The 19,868-nt window shown below is 42.6% G+C and overlaps 1 protein-coding gene across 1 annotated transcript in view; it reads left to right on the forward strand.

The window, feature by feature from the left end:
- Window positions 1–19,868, forward strand: part of ST8SIA4 (ST8 alpha-N-acetyl-neuraminide alpha-2,8-sialyltransferase 4) — a 113,481-nt gene that overhangs the window by 11,139 nt on the left and 82,474 nt on the right. Inside the window, exons 2-3 of the mRNA XM_056848491.1 lie at window positions 3,305–3,436; window positions 19,291–19,548. Of these exons, the coding sequence (XP_056704469.1) occupies window positions 3,305–3,436; window positions 19,291–19,548 (390 nt within the window). The remainder of the gene's footprint in view (window positions 1–3,304; window positions 3,437–19,290; window positions 19,549–19,868) is intronic.

A 19,868-nucleotide genomic window follows, 5' to 3' on the forward strand; every position in this document is an offset into this window, starting at 1 on the left:
TCAAGGGGAAGACATTCCATATGCAAGGTGCCACTACTAAAAAAAGTCCTGTCTCTGGTTGCCACCATGAGCCAGCTTGGTGTAGAGGTCAAGAATGATGGACACTGATCTGGAGAACCAAGTTTGATTCCCCACTCCTCCACATGAATGGCAGACTCTAGTCTGGTGAACCGAGTTGGTTTCCCCACTCCTACACATGAAGCCTGCTGGGTGACCTTAGGCTAGTCTCTTCAAACTGTCAGCCCCACGTACCTAACAAGGTGTCTGTTATGGGGAGAGGAAGGGATTGTAAGCCAGTTTGAGACTCCTTAAAGGCAGAGATAATTGGGGTATAAAAACCAACTCTTCTTTCTCCTTGTTTCTCCATTTTCTTTCTTCTGAAAGAGGGGGCTCAGATAGCAGGGCTTGTGAGGCAGATCATAACTAGCAGGCTGGACAATATGGGAGGAAGCAATTCTTCAAGTAAGAACATCAGAACAGCCATGCTGGATCAGCCCAAGGTCCATCAAGTCCAGCTGCCTGTTCACACAGTGGCCAACCAGGTGCCTCTAGGAAGTCCAGAAACAAGACAGCTGCAGCAACATTATCCTGCCTGGGTTCCAAAGCATCTAATATAATAGGCATGCTCCTCTCATCCTGGAGAATACCCAGCCCCAAGCCATTTAGGACTTAAAAAGTAGGAACCAGTACTTTGAATTGTTCTTGGAAACAAATGGTCAGTCAGTGCAGTTCTTTCAGCATTAGGGTGATACAGTCCCTATATCCTGCACCTGACAATAGCCTGGCAGCTAGATTTTCAACAAGCTGAAGTTTCCAGATGGTTTTCAAAGTTAGCTCTATGTAAAGCAGGTTATAGTAACTGAACGATATAATCAGAGTATGGATCACTATGACCAGATCACTCTTTTTGAAGAATGGCCATAGCTATTGTATCAGCCAAAGTTGATAAAAAGTAATAAATGCCCCTAACAAGGTCTGGGCCTCTGATTGGAGGCCAGCAGTACCCCCAAGTATAATTGCTTGGGATTTAGTTAAATGTAGTTCAGCATGGCTTATTCCCCAATAAGTAAAGGGCAACCTTAGCCGGTAATTGAAGCACAAGCTCTTCTCAGCAAGGATACTTGTGGGCTTCCAAAGCTGGCAGCGTAGGAGTTAAGCCGCTGTTTCAGAAACACTGGTTTCAAGAGCTTTTGGACATATAGGTCTAGCCCTGTTTTTTGGTTTTGATCCTTCCCTTTGATTTAGAAAGTTTGTTCAGATTATCACAACTATGAGCTGTTGAAGTTGCCAAAAAAGGATAGCTTGCAGGGACAACTCAAAGCACTGTGGCAGGTGCATTGATGGGTTATTTTGGGCAGAAATCCCACCGACAGTTCTTGTTGCACTTATGTCATATGGCACTGAGGATAGATCTTACATAGAAAGGTAGTAATGTCATATCAGTAGGTGTCAATAAAGACAATTTCACTATATTCTAGAAATTAGTATGCACAAGCAAGGGATCTGCAAGGATTTGTTGGGGAATCTCATTTTACCCTGTCCCACTCCTTCCTCTTTCCCTTTCCTGAAAACCCCCATAGCCTCTCATCATTTCTTTCCTTCCCACCCACCAATGTACCTTTATTCGCACCCCTTCTTCCTTCCTTACCCTTCTTTCTTCCTCCTGGCAGCTTGTCACTGGGAAAATTCTGAGTGCTTCTGGCTGTCAGGCTAGGCCAGGCCCTGTTGTGCGATGGTCAATCCACAAGGATTTATAGGTGGGGGGAAACTTCATTTCTCTGGTATCCTTCTTCCCACACTATTTCCTCTTTGCCTTTCCTAACAGCCCCCATATAATCTCCCCCATTCTTGCTTCCTTCTCCTTCCATGGCAGAGTGGGGATTTAAACCTGAGTCTCCCAGATCCTGGTCTAAGACTCTGAACACTACACCACACTGGCTTTCATAGGATGGCTGCTATTGAACAGTATCAAGCAGCCGGGCCTTGGTGAGTTGTGGAAGTTGTGGTGTGACAAGTAACCAGGCTTGGCCTTGATAGGTTCTCCCTCAAAGGCCAGAATAGCCCTGGAAAGGGTCAAGAAACCAAGGCTTAAATGCTGGCAATACTGTTTTGGTTGCTTAGCAGTGGCCACAGAAGGAGGATCTGATGTTGACTCTCAGGTGATTGGGGGACCAGTTTGCAAGTGATTTCTGATTTCCCCCTCCCCAGAAAACCCCATGTGCTATCTCCTAGCAAGGCTGGGACCCAGCAAAACTTCCCAGGAGGGAGTTTGGAAGCTGGCCCTCAGCTAATGGAGGGGGGGTCACCTATTATCTGGGAATCTACTTCTGAACAATCTGTTTGGTAGCTGTTTGCATTGTTTTGCTTAATCTGAACAAATCTGTATTCGCCTCATCATCTGACTGGGAGCGTCAAACACAATAGGTTTTGGCTGCTGTTTTGACTTAACTCCCTCCCCCACGCTCGCGAACACACACACACACACACACTATGGGAATCAGACCCTCTTCATGTGACATAGCTCAGTGACCTTAGGGGAAAGAAGACAAATTATAGACAAATAAAATATTTAGGTCATTTTATTTTGAGTGTTCCTGAAGCTTTTCTGGGGTAGTGGAGAGCCAGCATGGTATAGTGGTTAAGAGCGGTGGTTTGGAGCGGTGGTCTCTGATCTGGAGAACCGGGTTTGATTCCCCACTCCTCCACATGAGTGGCGGACCTGGTGAACTGGATTTGCTTCCCCACTCCTACACTCAAAGCCAGCTGGGTGACCTTGGGCAAGTTACAGCTCTGTTAGAGCTCTCTCAGCCTCACCCACCTCACAGGGTGTCTGTTGTGGGGAGAGGAAGGGAAGGAGATTGTAAGCTGGTTTGATTCTCCCTTAAGTTGTAGAGAAAGTTGGCATATAAAAACCAACTCTTCTTCTTTTTCTTCTTCTACATTGGGGGCAAGACCTGATTTCCCAGGTATCCACTTGGTATCCTACTGCAACTGGGCAGGGCCACAGACAGACTTGTGTTGCATGACTAAAGGAGCAACAGCACCTTGGTGAATAGCGAATGAAAAGGGGAGGCAAAGGTTTCAGAGCGTTGCTACATAAAATAAAATGATTTCTTGGAAAGTAAAGAGGAAATGTGGAAGATCTTGCCTCAATAGAATGGGATTGTAATCGTAGACCAAATTTAGAACTAATATTGATACAGATAAATAAAAGGTCACTTGCATTTGTTATGTAGTGCAGACAAGTCTTCTAGGTAGTACCAAGCCAATTTTAACTTTTTGTTTGTTTTGCATTGTGTTTCAGAGATGGCGACTTAAGTTTAAGTAGATCAATGGTCAATAGCTCTGATAAAATAAATCAAAAGAGTGGGTCTTCGATATTCCAGCATTCTGTTGAAAGATGGAAAATCAATTCTTCCTTGGTCCTGGAAATCAGGTGAGTATCTCAAACAACACTCAGCTCATTTATATGTTGTGGGAGCTTGCTGTAGGGGGGTGGTCTAGCCAACTCTTGATTTTACAGCTGTTAATTTACAGTTCATCTCAAGTGGATACAGAAGTTTGGATTGATAACCTTGGGCCAGATAGTGTCTCTCAGCATAGTCCACTTGTCAGGATTGTTAGGGTACCAAGGAGGGCCAGGAGAGTTTTGTGTACTTCCTTGAGCTCCTTGGAGGAGGGGCAGAAATACAAAAGCCATAGATAAATAGGTACGATATAAAAGTGGATATTCCGGTTAAAAAAAAAATGTGTGCATGTAATATGACAAAAAATGATTCTTCACAAAATAATCAAGAAAGGAAGTGTGAATTTACAAGGTTAACTTTTTGCTGCGCTTCACACACACAGAGAAGCTGCCTTATTCTGATTCAGACCATCTGTCCATCAAAGTCCATATTGCTAAATTCTTTTCTAAATTCTAGGCTACTACTAAGTGAGGAACTGAGTATGCTACGCTTTGTGAGAAGGTGTAGCAAATTATTCCTCCTGAACAGTTTAAAGGAATACAGGAGAAATTAAAGAGCTCTCTTGCCCCAAAACTACATCAGCTTCATATTGAGGATTTCACTTCTACAATTCTAGGGAGACATTATTACAAAAATTGTTTCTATTTATTTATTTGTGTCCAAAGTCTCGTTGCCATATGCAGTCCATCTATATCATGACATTCAGCTGGATTGGTCCCAACATTTTAATGCCTTGTATAATAAACCACCAAAAAAAAGTTATTAACAGCATAGGACTAATTAAAATTTGTAAAGCTGCATTAAAAAGAAACCAGCGGGAGATCTCTAGCCTGAGAGCTCTCGGAAGGCTTAGCCTCTGAACAGTCCTGTGCTTTATCACCAGAAGAGCAAATGGCCAACTGTGATTCTGAGGGCTTGCATTTCAGTACACTTGATTGATTTTTTCGAAGGGAATGACATTATTTTGCATATGCAGTTAAGAAAATGGCCATGGAATTGCTTTTGTTTAATTCAAGGTTGGGCTTCCTGAGTCATATTTTACTTTCCGTTACACTGCCGGCAGAAAACCACAACGGCAATGGCATCCAGCTCTGTAGCACAGGGGATTTCCATTTTCTTCTTAAGAACATAAGACATAAGAACATAAGAAAGGCCCTGCTGGATCAGACCAAGGCCCATCAAGTCCAGCAGTCTGTTCACACTGTGGCCAACCAGGTGCTTCTAGGAAGCCACTAACAAGACGAGTGCAGCAGCACCATCCTGCCTGTGTTCCACCGCACCCAAAATAATAGGCATGCTCCTCTGATACTAGAGAGAATAGGAATACAGCATGACTAATATCCATTCTAACTAACAGCCATGAATACCCCTCTCCTCCATGAATATGTCCACTCCCCTCTTAAAGCCCTCCAAGCTGGCAGCCATCACCACATCCTGGGGTAGGGAGTTCCACAATTTAACTATGCATTGTGTGAAAAAATACTTCCTTTTATCTGTTATGAATCTCTCACCCTCCAGCTTTAGCAGATGACCCCGTGTTCTAGTATTATGGGAGAGGGAGAAAAAGTTCTCCCTGTCCACTCTCTCCAAACCATGCATAATTTTATAGACCTCTATCATGTCTCCCCTCATCCGCCTTCTTTCCAAGCTAAACAGCCCTAAGCGTCTTAACCGCTCCCCATATGACAGTTGCTCTTTTCTGCACCTTCTCAATCTCTGTAATATCCTTTTTTAGGTGTGGTGACCAGAACAGTACACAGTATTCCAAGTGTGGTCTCACCATAGATTTGTACAAGGGCAGTATGATATCAGCAGTTTTATTCTCTATTCCTCGTCTAATTATAGCCAGCATGGAATTTGCCTTTTTTACAGCAGCCGCACACTGGGTTGACATCTTCATTGAGCTATCCACTACCACCCCAAGATCCCTTTCTTGGTCTGTCGCTGCCAGCACAGATCCCATCAGTGTATATGTGAAGTTGGGATTTTTTGTCCCAATATGCATCACTTTACACTTACTCACATTGAATTTCATTTGCCATTTTAATGCCCATTCTTCCAGTATGCAGAGATCCTTCTGGAGCTCTTCACAGTCCGATTTTGTTTTAACCACCCTAAATAATTTGGTGTCATCTGTAAACTTGGCTACTTCACTGTTTAACCCCAACTCCAGGTCATTGATGAACATGCTGAAAAGCACCAGTCCCAACACAGATCCCTGAGGCACCCCACTACTCACATCCCGCCATTGTGAGAACTGACCATTGATTCCTACTCTTCTTCCTATTTTTCAGCCAGCTCTCAATCCATAAGAGGACTTGTCCTCTTATCCCATGACTATGAAGTTTGCTTAGCAGTCTTTGGTGGGGGACTTTGTCAAAAGCTTTTTGGAAATCCAAATACACAATATCCACAGGCTCATTCCTGTCCACATGCTTATTGACACTTTCAAAAAACTAATAGGTTAGTGAGACAGGACCTACCCTTACAGAAGCCATGTAGGGTTTTGCCCAGCAGACCTTGCCCTTCTATATGCTTGACAATTTTATCTTTAATAATGCTTTCCACTAATTTACCCGGAACAGACGTTAAGCTAACTGGCCTGTAATTTCCTGGGTCCCCCCTGGGACCTTTTTTATAAATGGGTGTTACATTGGCCATTCTCCAGTCCTCTGGTACAGAGGCTGATTGAAGGGACATATTACATATCTTTGTTAGAAGTTCAGCAATTTCCCATTTGAGTTCTTGAAGAACTCTAGGATGAATACCGTCTGGTCCCTGTGACTTGTTAGTTTGCAGTTTGTCTAGACATTCTAGGACTTCCTGCCTTGTTACCGCTATTTGCCTCAGTTCCTCATTTTCTCCTCTCCAAAATCTCTGTTCAGGAGAAGGAATCTGCCCTGTATCTTCAACAGTGAAGACAGATGAGAAGAATTCATTTAGTTTTTCAGCAATCGCTTTATCCTCCCTTAGAGTTCCTTTACTCCCATTGTCATCCAATGGTCCAACCGCTTCCCTAGCTGGTTTCCTACTCCTAATATACTTTAAAAATTTCTTATTGTTTGTTTTGATGTGTTTAGCAATATGCCCCTCAAAATCTTTTTTTTCATCTCTAATTATCTGCTTGCATTTCCTTTGTGCAAGTTTGTGTTTGCTTCTGTTCGCCTCGTTTGGGCAAACCTTCCAGTCTCTGAAGGAAGACTTTTTTTCTCTAATTTCTCTAATTTTTTTCTCTAATTTCTCTAATTTTTTTCTCTAATTTCTCTAATTTCTTTGAGAAGCCATCAGGGCTTGACTTTGAAGATGAGTTGCTTTTCAGTTTATCTTTGGTTCAGTGTTCCACTCTCTGCCCTGAACACCCTTCTACTTTGCCCCAAATGCTAGTAATGCAACACATGCTCAAGGGTGGTAATTACTGCCCTGGAAGTAAACCGCTGACTCTTTATTACCATTAGTTGGTGGAAGGAAGAGCAGCAGTGGAGCTCTGTTCGTGGTGTAGTGGTTAAGAGCTGTGGTTTGGCGTGGTGGATTCTGATCTGGCGAACCGGATTTGGTTCCCCACTCCTCCACATGAGCGGCGGATACTAATGTGGTGAACTGGGTTGGTTTCCCCACTGCTCCACATGAAGCCAGCTGGGTGACATTGGGGTACTCACACTCTCAGCCCCACCTACCTCACAGGGTGTCTGTTGTGGAGAGGGGAAGGGAAGGTGATTGTAAGCCAGTTTGATTCTTCCTTTGATAAAGTCAGCATATAAAAAACAACTCTTCATCATCATCATCATCATCATCATCATCATCATTGCTGCAAAAAGGTAGCCAGTAAAGGTGCAAAATTGATTCCAGAAAGAGTCCTAAAGCACTTGATGCTGACCTCTTACCTTGCTTTCTTAAATAATACCAGTCTTTTTGCTGCCCTTTGGGGAGGATCTATGGCTCAGTGGAAGAACTTCTACTTTGTATGTAGAAGGTCCCAAGTTCAGTCCCCAGCATTGCCAGGCAAAAAGGGCCAGGCAGGAGATGATGTGGAAGTCCGCCACCTGAGGCCCTGAAGAGCTGCTCCCAGCTTGAGTAGACAATACTCACGTTGGTGGACCAAATGGTCTGATTCAGAATAAGGCAACTTTCTGTGTGTTCCCTGCCCACGTGTGATCCAAAGTTCTCTTGGTGGCCACAAGGTCCTCATATTGTGTGAATTGTTCCTTAGATTGCAAGTGCTTTGGTCCGCCAACCTGTAATTTTCCCCCCTTAGGCAAAGTACCATGTACACTAATAGCAGAATAAATAATAATAAAAATAAGTAATCTGAGCTGCTGCTGCACCATGAATTATTTTATCAGCCTCCCTCTCCTTTTGCTGTTCTCAAAAATGCAGCCTTATAATGTTTCCGTTATTCATCTTCCTTCATACTCTGTATGTTATGAGACTGATTCCCACTCTGTTTTTGTGATTGTCACAATAAGAGGAGTATAGTACAAGATTCCCTGTTGCAAACAAAGCGCAGAAGAGGCTTGAAGAGCAGGGCACAATCACAGCAATAATAATAGCAGAACCCCATTATATAATCACCATATAACAATGGCCAGTCTTTTGTGGCGGTGAAATCATTTCTGAAGGCATTAATACACACTCCAGGGGCATCTTTCGTGTTCACCTGTACATAGTAGCTGGCATTAGAAGAAATTGTGATTCATTATAAAAAAAATTACTCTGATGGTGAGATTTATTTTCTGAAATGCAGCATGAGGTTCATTGTGGGCCGCGTTACCTGGCAATTTAAGTCTTCTGTACTAGTGTGTTCTTTTAGATTATTGGTGGTTGGTTATGACTAGTTTTCTCACATGTTTGAAGTTTTGTTTCATTCCTTTACTGTTCTGGAATTTTTCTCTAGCTATTTTACTCCTTTTAATTCTGATTTAATGAGAAGCATTTCTGAAAGTTCTGGAATTGAAGCATGGACAGGTTGCTGCAGCATGCAGGGCTTTCAAATAAACTTGGGTCTGTTTGGGTCTGTATGGTATACTGCAAAAAAAGAGAGAGAAAGAGAAAAAGAAAAGAAAGAACCCCTGCTATGATTGTGTGTATGATTGCATCTCCATGTATTTGTTTACTTTATAGCCTGACAGATTACAAAATATGTATGAAAAAGTAAGTCAGACACCATGAAGCAGTAGGACTAGGGTTACAGAATTTAAAAACAGTGCAAATACAAAACTATCTAAGGCATTTCATACCATAAACAATGAAGAAAGTGGATGACAAAGGGTAGAAGATGGTGCAGTAAAAGCAAGGTGATACCGGCAATAACCTTTGCGATAGACTAGGATGTCGCTGTTTTATTGATGCACACATTTGCAAAACACACAGATTCTGTTGTACATACAATCCAATTAAGATTGATAAAGTACCATTAAAAAGGCAGTGCACAAGTGGACATCAATGACATGGTGGGGGGGAGATGCAGATGAAATAAATATCTGAAAGCTGTGGCAAGTTGGACATGTATAGTGCTCTGAGTAACACTCAGAATTTTTTTTCAAAAAGAAAGAAAGAATGGAGAACAGAAGAAGGACCCTGTTGGATCAAGCAGAGAGGCCAGTACTTTCCTACTTCTGCCTCCTCAAGCAGCTGGCATTCAGATATATACTGCCTCTGAACATGGAGGTTCTGAACACATGTGAACAGCTTGTTGAATGATTGGCTCCATGTTTGCGACTGCTGAGTAGGATGTGAGCTGAACCGGCAACTGCTTGAACATCTCTAGTGCCAGAGCAGTTTCACATATCAGTTCCATGAACTGGCTAGAACATGGAGAAAAGATGAGGGTCCGTAAGAACTGTTATTATGCATGGTTTTCAAAAAAGGAAAAAAAGACATGTACCAAGTTGAAAGTGTTGGGTTCGAGTGGAGAAAGGGTGATGTGTTTATCATTTGTGATTTATTCTGTTCTGAGGAAGTGACGTGACTTGTTAGAAAAATGATCAATGAAGTATTTAAAAAGGGAAAGCTTTGTTTACAAAGATGCCTCACAGGATAAATAAAATAACATGGAGTTAGTTATAATAGTGGCCATTTGTCTTTTGGTAATCAATAACACCTAGGAGAATCTAAACATAAATCTTCCATTTTCATTCCTCACAAGAAATTAACTGCAGCTACAGAATATGGGAGTTTACCTAAAAGCATAGATTGCCAAGTGGTTGTTGGGGCCATTTGTCTTCCTGACAGTGTTAGATACCTGCACTTAATTACTGATCTACATAGCAAGCACCTTTGAAACAGCAAATAATAAAAATGGTCCCTCAGATTCCACTGTGCATCATTCATTTAATCAGAAGTATCGCTTAAAAGACACAGGTGTGTTCAGTATGGATACTGAGAACAAGACAAAGAATGGGAACACATCTTTTCCAGGGGTATTCACAGAACAATTTGTCTTAAGATAAAGTCAAAAGACATCACTTGCTTTCTTCCTATTATACTCAGAGGGGGAGAATGAGCATGTGTGTGTGTGTGTGTTTCAGAGCTCATTGGTTGTGTGGAAAAAGAGCGAGTTTAAAAATCTGTCCAGTCTCAGGGAGCTAAGATTTATGATGCAACCCTAAGGAGAGCTACAGTTGACCCCATAACTGATACATTCCTTGGTTCTATGTATGTGGGGTTGCAGAACAATGCAGATGGTAGTTCCCTCCTGTTGAAAAGGAGAATAATCCCAAACTGGAATGTTACCTGTGCATTGCCTTGCATATTGTCTGCTGTATGATTTGGGGCTTCCCAGCCATTCAGGCTTTTAAACCAGGTGGCTCAATCAGTCGTTGACTGGCCTTTAAATCCTTTCACTTGGCAGAAACCTGTAAAGCTCTTGATTTCTGGGTGCAGCGGGATAAAAACAGTCCTGTCCGAACCTTTGTCAGCCCTGCTGAATGCTACTTAGTATCTCATGCCATCATTTTAGCACAGTGGCTCTCAAAATGGTAGGTGAGTGCAGCCCGCAGGTTACACTAGACATTTGATTTGATTTGTGTGAGGTGGGCTTCCTTCGAACAGGTGCCAGCCATTTCTCTGGGAGATGTGATTTCCTCTCTGGCACCTTCCATTGTGTGTCTTGTTTAGGCCACAAAGCATGACGACAATCCTCTGCCTCTCAATCAGTGCAGTACAGGAGACTGCACACAACCTTCATTCATGGGTTTGTGTTGATGATCAGGGCTGAGGTCAACAGGGCAACCATTTATTTTTCACCAGCGTTTTACTTCATAAACTCTTTCTTAAGATGCCTCCTGGCAGGGACTTTGGACCATACTGTGAGTCCATCATACCAAGAAAGCTGCTTCGATGTACTGCACTGTTTCTTTTCATCTTCCGCTTCTCCCTTTGTATGAAGACACACTCATACTGGTGACACACTTGAGTGCACAGAAATGGATTTCATATCCACCTGACAGGATCAACACTGTATTCCCAGCATGGTTTAGCGGTTAAGAGCTGTGGACTCTAATCTGGAGAACTGGGTGGTTTCCCCACTCCTGTGCATGAAGCCTGCTGGGTGACCTTGGGCTAGTCACAGTTCTCTCTGAACTATCTCAGCCCCACCTACCTCACAAGGTGTCTTTTGTGGGAAGAGGAAGGAGATTGTAAGCCTGTTTGATTCTCTTTAAAAGGTAGAGAAAGTCGGCATAGAAAAACTAACTCTTGAAGGGCTGTCATATAGAGGATGGTGCCGAGTTGTTTTCTGTTGCCCCAGAAGGTCGGACCAGAACCAGAGGGTTAAAATTAAATCAGAAGAGTTTCCATCTAGACATTAGGAAGAATTTTCTAACTGTTAGAGCGGTTCCTCAGTGGAACAGGCTTCCTCGGGAGGTGTTAAGCTCTCCTTCCCTGGAGGTTTTTAAGGAGAGGCTAGATGGCCATCTGTCAGCAATGCTGATTCTATGAATTTAGGCATGAGAGGGAGGGCATCTTGGCCGACTTCTGGGCACGGTGTGTGTGGGGGAAGTAGTTGTGGATTTCTTGCATTGTGCAGGGGGTTAGACTAGATGACCCTGGTGATCCCTTCCAATTCTATGATTCTTCTTGTATCTCGTCACTTTGAAGGCACCACAATGATAGCTAATGGTCCGGCTTTCAGCAAAGTGCTTGGTGAGTCTCAGTTGTACAGATGCTTAAATTGCTGGCATGTGAGCATAAACAGCAACCCACTTTTGATTAAAAAATGAGTCAAGACCTGGCCTGTCTGTGTGGCCGATGTCTGCAGGCTGTAGAACCTGAGCAGAAATCCAGCAGTGCCCGAGCTCTGTGCTTTCACTGCCATACTGGCGTGATCTTAGTCTGCATATTTAAATCAGATCAAATAATGATAACATTAAAAAGCAGGGATAAACAGAGCCGGTGTGTATAGCAGTTAGAAGTTCAGATCTCCACTCTACCATGGGAAGCTTGCCTGGTGGACCTTAGACATGACATTCGCTCTCAACCTCACCTATATGCCAGGGATGGGGATGAAATAAGGAAAGGAAAGCCATGTATGACTTGTAACGCTCTGGAGGGGAAAAAATGCATTAGCTAGCTAGACAGATAATCAAGTAGAGGAAGAAGTGAGGGAATCGAAACATACCAGCAACTGGGTCCACCGTGCTGAGGGCTGAAGGCTGACCTGACCCTGAAAAACGGGGCTTTCTGGCTCAGCAGGAAGCTGGGCTGGAAGCCAGGTAGAGCGTAAGCCCAGCTCTAATGGAGCACAAGATTGGAGAGGATTAATTACGGCTACTGATAAGTAGCATTTATATGGTACTTTTTCAAGTATTCAGGGCCTTTCGTATGCAAAGCACTTCCTATGGAGCATTTTCAGTCATCCTTAAGACAGCTCTTTACGATTGCCTGGTACCATTTCCATGTTCACTTGTTTGTTTTTGTTTGTTTTTACATTAGCAGTCACTTTTCAACTTTAAAAGTGTTTACAGTCACTTACAGAATAACGGCATATATTATTCCTAACAATACTACTCAGCAGTCTCATGGATTGGCTGGACGGTTACAGAGTCTTAGAGAGGCTTTACCCTCTTGGCTTTTCTGGAAGATGGCCAAATCCCAAAGAGCTATCTGTGGTCCCTTCAGCTTAGGGTTGCCAGGTCCCTATTTGCCACCGGTGAGATGTTTTTTGGAGGGAGCCTGAGTAGGGCACGGTTTGGGAAGGAGAAGGGACTTCAGTGCCATAGAGTACAATTGCCAAAGCACCCATTTTCTCCAGGGGAACTGATTCCTGTCTCCTGGAGATCAGGTGTAATAGTGGGAGATCTCTAGCTATTACCTGGAGGTTAGCAACCCTACTTCAGCTGCCTCAGAGGGGGTGGCTGAGGGAGACCCTGCCCTCCTGGCTCCTCAACGTATCACATATGGCAGGCAGAACCCCACAGTGCATTGCCTAAGATCAGTAACATGGTTGTGGTTCAGGCCCTTTCCTGTTTACAACTCTCAAGAATACACTGGCTTCCGCGAGTTTCATGGGTAGTGGCACTGTTTGTCTCTGATTGTAGACCAAGCCAGTCTTGTGCCTTAACGACTGCAGATAGTGGAGAAAGGGTTTCCGTTAAAACTCATCTTTGATTCTACAAACTGTCACAATGTATAGCATTTCCTCAGGCAGGAAGCCACAAACCCTGAACTCAAAGATGCTTCTGTACTCTAAATAACAGTGAATAAGGGACCGTGGTTAATAAGGTTGCAAGGACTAGAGAAGCATTGGGGCCCCCTGAGTGAGTGTGTGAGAGAGATGATAGCCTACACAAAACCATTGTCTAAGAACAGTGGTATGGGGTTTTTTTTGCTCATGAATGTATTTTCCCCAAATATTTTACAATTTTTCCTATCTAAGCCTATTGGAAGGCTTTTAAAGATTACAGTAGGGATAAAAATAGTCTTAGTATGTTAGAGAAGAAAGGATACTTTTTTTCTTGACTTGCATCATTTTTTCTTGACTTGCATCGGCACTTCAGGTTTTCATAGGTTCCCTTCTGCTTCAGTTCTTGGTCTGCCATGCTTGATGAATCATCAGATGTTCTTTCCTGTAATTTTGTTTCACATCTCCATGAAAAGTTCTAAAACCAGACAGAAGAACTCCTCCCCCCCACACTTCCCATCTGAATCTGGTGTAAGTTACAAGACACAGCGCTTAAAAAATGTTCCCCAAAGCAACTTGACCACATGGTTTAAAAAAAAACAAAAAAAAAAAAAACAGAGGAGGGGAGGAAGTTCCAACCCAGAGCAAATTAGGTAACCAAAAAGGTTGAAAAAAGAAAAAAAAAATCCTATGCATGGTTATTTATTTGTTTTATTTTTATTTTATTAGATTTATACCCTGCCATTTCCCAGCCAGAGCCAGGCTTCGGGGCAGCTTGCAACTGTTATCACTGTCAATTACCAAAAAAACTAAAACAGAAACTAAAATTATAATCCAACAGTTTTAATTAAATTATAAATATCAATGCACAGTTTTTAGTATTTATGATTTGATTAAAGCGTTTGGATTATAATTTTAGCTTTTTTGTAATTGACTTTAAAAACAATTTCAATTTTCAAGCTTGTAACAAGTACTCTTGCAACTTGAAGCACAAGAGCTAGCATGATTTGAGTGTCAGACTGGAGTTGCCACCCCCCCCCCCAGCCACCAGTGAAGGAAGGAGGGGTAGGGTTGCCAGATCGAGTTTGGGAAACTCCTAGAGATTTGGGGATGGAGCCTGGTGAGGACAGGGACCTCAGTGGAATACAATGCCATAGAGTCCAAACTCCAAAGCATCCATTTTCTCCAGGGGAACTGATCTCTGTAGTCTGGAGCTGTAATTCCAGAGGATGCACAGGTCCCATCTGGAGGCTGGCATCCTTATATCATACTAAGACCTGGGAGGCTGTGTTCAAATCCCCAGTCTGCCATGGCAGCTTGCTGGGTAATGTTGGGCCATTGATTCTCTCTCAGCCTGCCCTGTCCTACAGGGTGTGTTGGTGATAAAACAGAGGAGGGAAGATGGTGTTGTGAACTGCTTTGAGTCCCTATTTGGGAGGAAAGCTGAGCGTAAATACATAAATAATACCTGTCTGGCAGGTATATATGGTGGTATGCTCTGCGTGTGTCCTTTTTTCCTTCTGGGGAAATTGGGCTGTGATGTGACGCTTGATTAGCAATAGTTCCACTGAACACTGTGGTACTTTCATCTGAATAAATATGTTTTGAATTGGGCTCTCATTTCCCCCTCTTCGCCAGATAAAGTGTGTAAACGGGGATAGTTACATTTAATCTTGATTCCAATTAAGCATTGATTTCCACCCTAGTATTTCAAATGCTATTCCTTTCTGATAGCCACTGTTAAAACACTTGGGTATTTTTCTTAAGATGCCAGCCATTCTCTTTCCTTTTCATCTTGTAAACTTTGCAAATGGAAAGATCTTAGCGTATTGACTGTGATGCTTTCTCATTGGGTTTGTTTAAAGCTTGATCTTTCCTGTATGATGGAGTTCATTTTCTTGTACGTTGTACCTTTGCAGAGTCTATAGACCATCTTGATGGATGTTTATCTTTCTGGCTTGCGTATGCTTTACTTTAAGAATGCTCTTTTAAAATTCATTCTCTTGACCTTTCTTTGGTGTTACGTTACTTTATGGTTACATAGCCATATGCAACTAACTGATATGGGTATAGGTTTAGGAAAAAATCAACGAAGGGGACACATGATAGAGGTTTCAAATTGATGTAAGGAGTAGAAAAAGTGGATACAGAGAACTTTTCTCTCTCTCTCCCATTGAAAGTGGGATTGAAAGTGCATTATTTGGGCTGTGTGAAAGTGTTACTGTGCCATATAAATGAAAAGAGATGTCGAGGAAATGGCCGCTTTGGCAATTGGACTCTATGGCATTGAAGTCCCTCTCCTCCCCAAACCCCTCCCTCCTCAGGCCCCACCCCAAAAATCTCCAGCTATTTCCCAACCCGGAGCTGGCAAACTTAGAAACAGCCATGTGGCTTGGTGAGCTGGAGTGAGGAGGGACAAGCAGAGCTGAGCTTCGAGAAGAGGGAGGAGGAGAGATTTGAATGTTGTGAGCTGCACTAAATCCTGTGATCCCAGGGAAGGGTGGGGTATAAGTCTAAAATGAAGGAGATGCTCATCCAACAGTAGAGACACAGGAGGCTGGAATGACTATGCTAGACAATGAAGATCCCAGATCAGCCCTTAGGATGTGGGTTCACTTAGTTTGCACTGTTATATTCCTATCTGGAATAGGAGAACGGGGGGAAGGGAATCCATTGGGTGACATCCAGCCATCTAGGCATTGAGGTTTGCCGGTGTTCCTGCAGCCTCTTCTGATCCCTGGAAATACTACTCCTAGGATTGCAGGATCCATGCAGAGAATCAGCTAGGGTTGCTAACCTCCAGGTACTAGCTGGAGATTTCCTGCTATTACAACTGATCTCCAGCCAATAGAGATCAGCTCCCCTGGAGAAAAGTATATTCACCAACACTGGATCTTTTCTGACCCTGCTTGACAAACGTGAGCCATTGGGGATGGAATTTGTAGACTGAGGCCTGATCCTGATCTCCCCAAGGGAAGGATCCTCGGGTCCACGTGCTGAGTGAACCGAAAAACAATTAAAATGAGACACACATAGCCTTCAACAAGACGATGCTCAACAAGAGAACAGAACACCCAGGAAGAAATCTAGGAATACTGTATTGAGCCGCAATATTACTTTAGTTTAGAGCAGCTAACACCACCATCCTCAATGTATATTTTTGGTGAAGAAGGACATTACCAAAGCAGGACGAGAAAAGCAAAGGAAAAATTGATGTAATCTCTAATGTGGCTTTATACTGATGGAAATTTTGCAATGCTGGCCCTAAAACTCAATTAAACTCAAACTAGGGTGCTCACATGTAACCCACAACTGTACTTTCAATTTCTTCACAGAAAACACCTCCTTTAGGACTCTTCTGTGGGTAGAATTCTCCTGTACGTCTCTTGGCCAATTAGGGACTTGGGACTTAAGTTTATGGTCACTTACTGTAGAATCATAGAGTTGGAAGGGACCACCAGGGTCATCTAGTCGAACCCCCAGCACAATGCAGGAAATTTACAAGTACCACCACCCACACCCCCAGTGACCCCCACTACATGCCCAGAAGATGACCAAGATGCGTTCCTTCTCATCATCTGCTTAAGGTTATAGAATCAGCATTGCTGACAGATGGCCATCTAACCTCTTCTTAAAAACCTCCAGGGAAGGAGCGCTTACCACCTCCTGAGGAAGCCTGTTCCACTGAGGAACCTCTCTAACTGTTAGAAAATTCTTCCTAATGTCGAGATAGAAACTCTTTTGATTTAATTTCAACCAGTTGTTTCTGGTCTGACCTTCTGGGGCAACAGAAAACAACTCGGCACCCTCCTCTGTGTGACAGCCCTTCAAGTACTTGAAGATGGTTATCATATCCCCTCTCAGTCTTTTCCTTTTCAAGCTAAACATACCCAGCTCCTTCAACCTTTCCTCATATGATTTGGTCTCCAGACCCCTCACCATCTTTGTTGCCCTCCTCTGGACCCGTTCCAGCTTGTCTACATCTTTCTGAAATTGTGGTGCCCAAAACTGAACACAATACTCTAGGTGAGGTCTAACCACAGCAGAGTAAAGTGATACCAGCACACATCCATATACAGGGTCATGCAATGGCAAAGTTAGCTTTGAAGCTGCCCTTCCAAGTGGGGCGCTAATTACTAAAGACCAGTAGAGCATGGGAAAAAATAGCTGTGTCTTTAAGACAGAGATGTTGCTGAACTATCACCTTTTAACAGGGCATTTGTCAAGTGTTCAGGATGTGTGCTGCATTTAATGAGTGAACAGGGTGTGAGACAGTACCCAAGGGTACAATAGCTGTTTCCTGAAAGGTAACTCCGCAGCCTGCTCTCATGAAAATCTCAGAGCCAGTTTGTGCTCAGCGCAGTTGCTTTTTAAGGCTAGGACTGCAGTCAGACACCAAACTTAATTTGCAAAGCTAAAATGTGGATGACTCTCATGCATGCTCCTTTCAGTGTTTATTTATTTATATGGAACCTCTCCAGAGACCTTTTCCTCCCTCTTCCTTTCTTGTAAAGGAATCCCAATTAAAAATGAACTGGCTATCTGTGATCTTCAGATGCAGGCGTGCTGGTTATCCGGTGTTAGTTTCCCTCCACTAACCCAAATTCTAAACCTGGATTCAAGTTTGGATTAGAATCCCAGTTGCGGGGTGGGGGGGACTACCTCATGTTAATCCATGTGCCTGTTTTGTACATCCCAGGCAGCCAGAATTAATGATATATTATACACACTATATATAGCCAGAATTGGTTTTTAATTTTGATTCCATCATCGTGCTCTGCATTACAAAGAAGAAGCAAGGCATGCATGCATGCGGCTGTGAACAAGCTGGATTCGTGCACATTTAAACTTAACCATGGATACATTTATCTTCTGAAAGCAGCCTAAGTCTGTCTACAGCTCTGCAATTTTGTGTATTATGTAATAAAAGCTTATTAAAATCAACAAGGATTTTATCAATTACTTTAACAGGGGTCTTTATTTTTCCTCCTGGTTAGAAATTGACTTAATTCAGTTTTGCTCCTAGGTGCCACAAAAGCTCCCGAACATACATCTCAAAATACTGCACATTTTTTTTCATTGAGTGGGCATGGAAATAATCAGAACATGGAAAGGGTGCATAGTTGTTTTGTTTGTTCCTCTTCTAGTTTTCTTTGTGTGCTTCTTTAAGCAAGCAACCCTATCTTGAAACTTTAAAATAATTTGGTTATGAATACTTGACTGCTCATCTAAGCTTTTGCCACAATAAATTCATTAGTCCTTAACATGCCACAAGGCTGTGTTGTTTTGTTTGCAGCAAACTAACACAACCCTCTGGAATCAGAGTCATGCAGTGGAACTGTTGATTGAATTGTATTGAATTATAAAAATCACTAAAAATTTATCAGTGGAAATACATCTTTTGAATTTTAAAATCAAGTTATGTCCTTTGAGCCTTAGATTTACATCTGTAGTTTCATCACAGGTTTATGGAAGCCTTAAATGAATAGCTTTTACACTTCATGTTTTAGTGTGTGTCATATCTTACAGGAAAAGGAAAGAGATTTGGTGTACGTTGAAGACTGAGTTATATCATAAGCAGAGTTACACCCTTCTTAGGGGTCATGGCTCAGTGGTAGAACATCTGCTTGGCACGCAGAAGGTCCCAGGTTCAATCCCCGGCATCTCCAGTTAAAAGGATCAGATAGTTGGTAATGTGAAAGACCTCTACCTGAGACCCTAGAGAGCTGTTGCCAATATGGAGTAAACCATATTGCCAATATGGAGTAAACCATATTGCCAATAAAGTAAGCCACAGACTTCAATTTGCAAGATCTGAGCAAGGCTGTCAAAGATAGGACATTTTGGAGGTCTTTCATTCATAGGTTCGCCATGAGTCGGAAGAAACTTGACGGCACTTAACACACAACACACATATTGACTTTGATAGACCAATGGTCTGATTCAGTATAAAGCAGCTTTGTGTCCTCGTGTGTTAGCCCATTGACTTCAGTGGATTTAGAAGGGTTTCACTCCTATTAGGGCATCATTGTAACAGGTTCATTATGGCTTGAACTGTGTATAGTCCAATCTTGGTTTACCAAATGCATGAAATGTCCTCATAAACCATCAGTTCAAGTTCATGCTACCGTTTAGGTGCTACAGGCTACTTTTCTGGAATATATCTTGCAGAGGAACCATAAATTAGTATTACTGTTTTAAATACAGGAAGAACATCCTTCGATTCTTGGATGCAGAAAGAGATGTCTCAGTGGTCAAAAGCAGCTTCAAGCCAGGAGATGTAATCCACTATGTGCTAGACAGACGTCGTACACTAAATATTTCTCAGGATCTGCACAGCCTTCTTCCTGAAGTTTCGCCAATGAAGAACCGTCGTTTTAAGACATGTGCTGTTGTAGGAAATTCTGGCATCCTTCTGGACAGTGGGTGTGGAAAAGAGATTGACAGCCATGACTTCGTTATAAGGTGAGCATTCGTCTTTTGCTTGTCAGGCTGTATTACTTCCACAATAATGAACAGGAATGCTTTAACTTAGAGCGATCATTTGGAATTGTTGAGTGATATCGTTCACTGAGCGATGACTAAAGTTAAATATATTATAGTATAAAAAGGACGGCCATCTGTATATCTTTACGTAGGCAAAAATCCCTATTTCGATAGCGAGCTGGCACTAAAAAACAATAACCAAAAATGAAAATGTGTTCATTTTCTTGTTCCTGCCAGTAGTCATAGCAGAAAATTACCAACCTTTTTTTATTATATATGCACGGTATGGGGCAAACCTT

Source organism: Euleptes europaea, chromosome 4 (assembly GCF_029931775.1).
Source record: "Euleptes europaea isolate rEulEur1 chromosome 4, rEulEur1.hap1, whole genome shotgun sequence".
NCBI classification, from domain to species: domain Eukaryota; kingdom Metazoa; phylum Chordata; class Lepidosauria; order Squamata; family Sphaerodactylidae; genus Euleptes; species Euleptes europaea.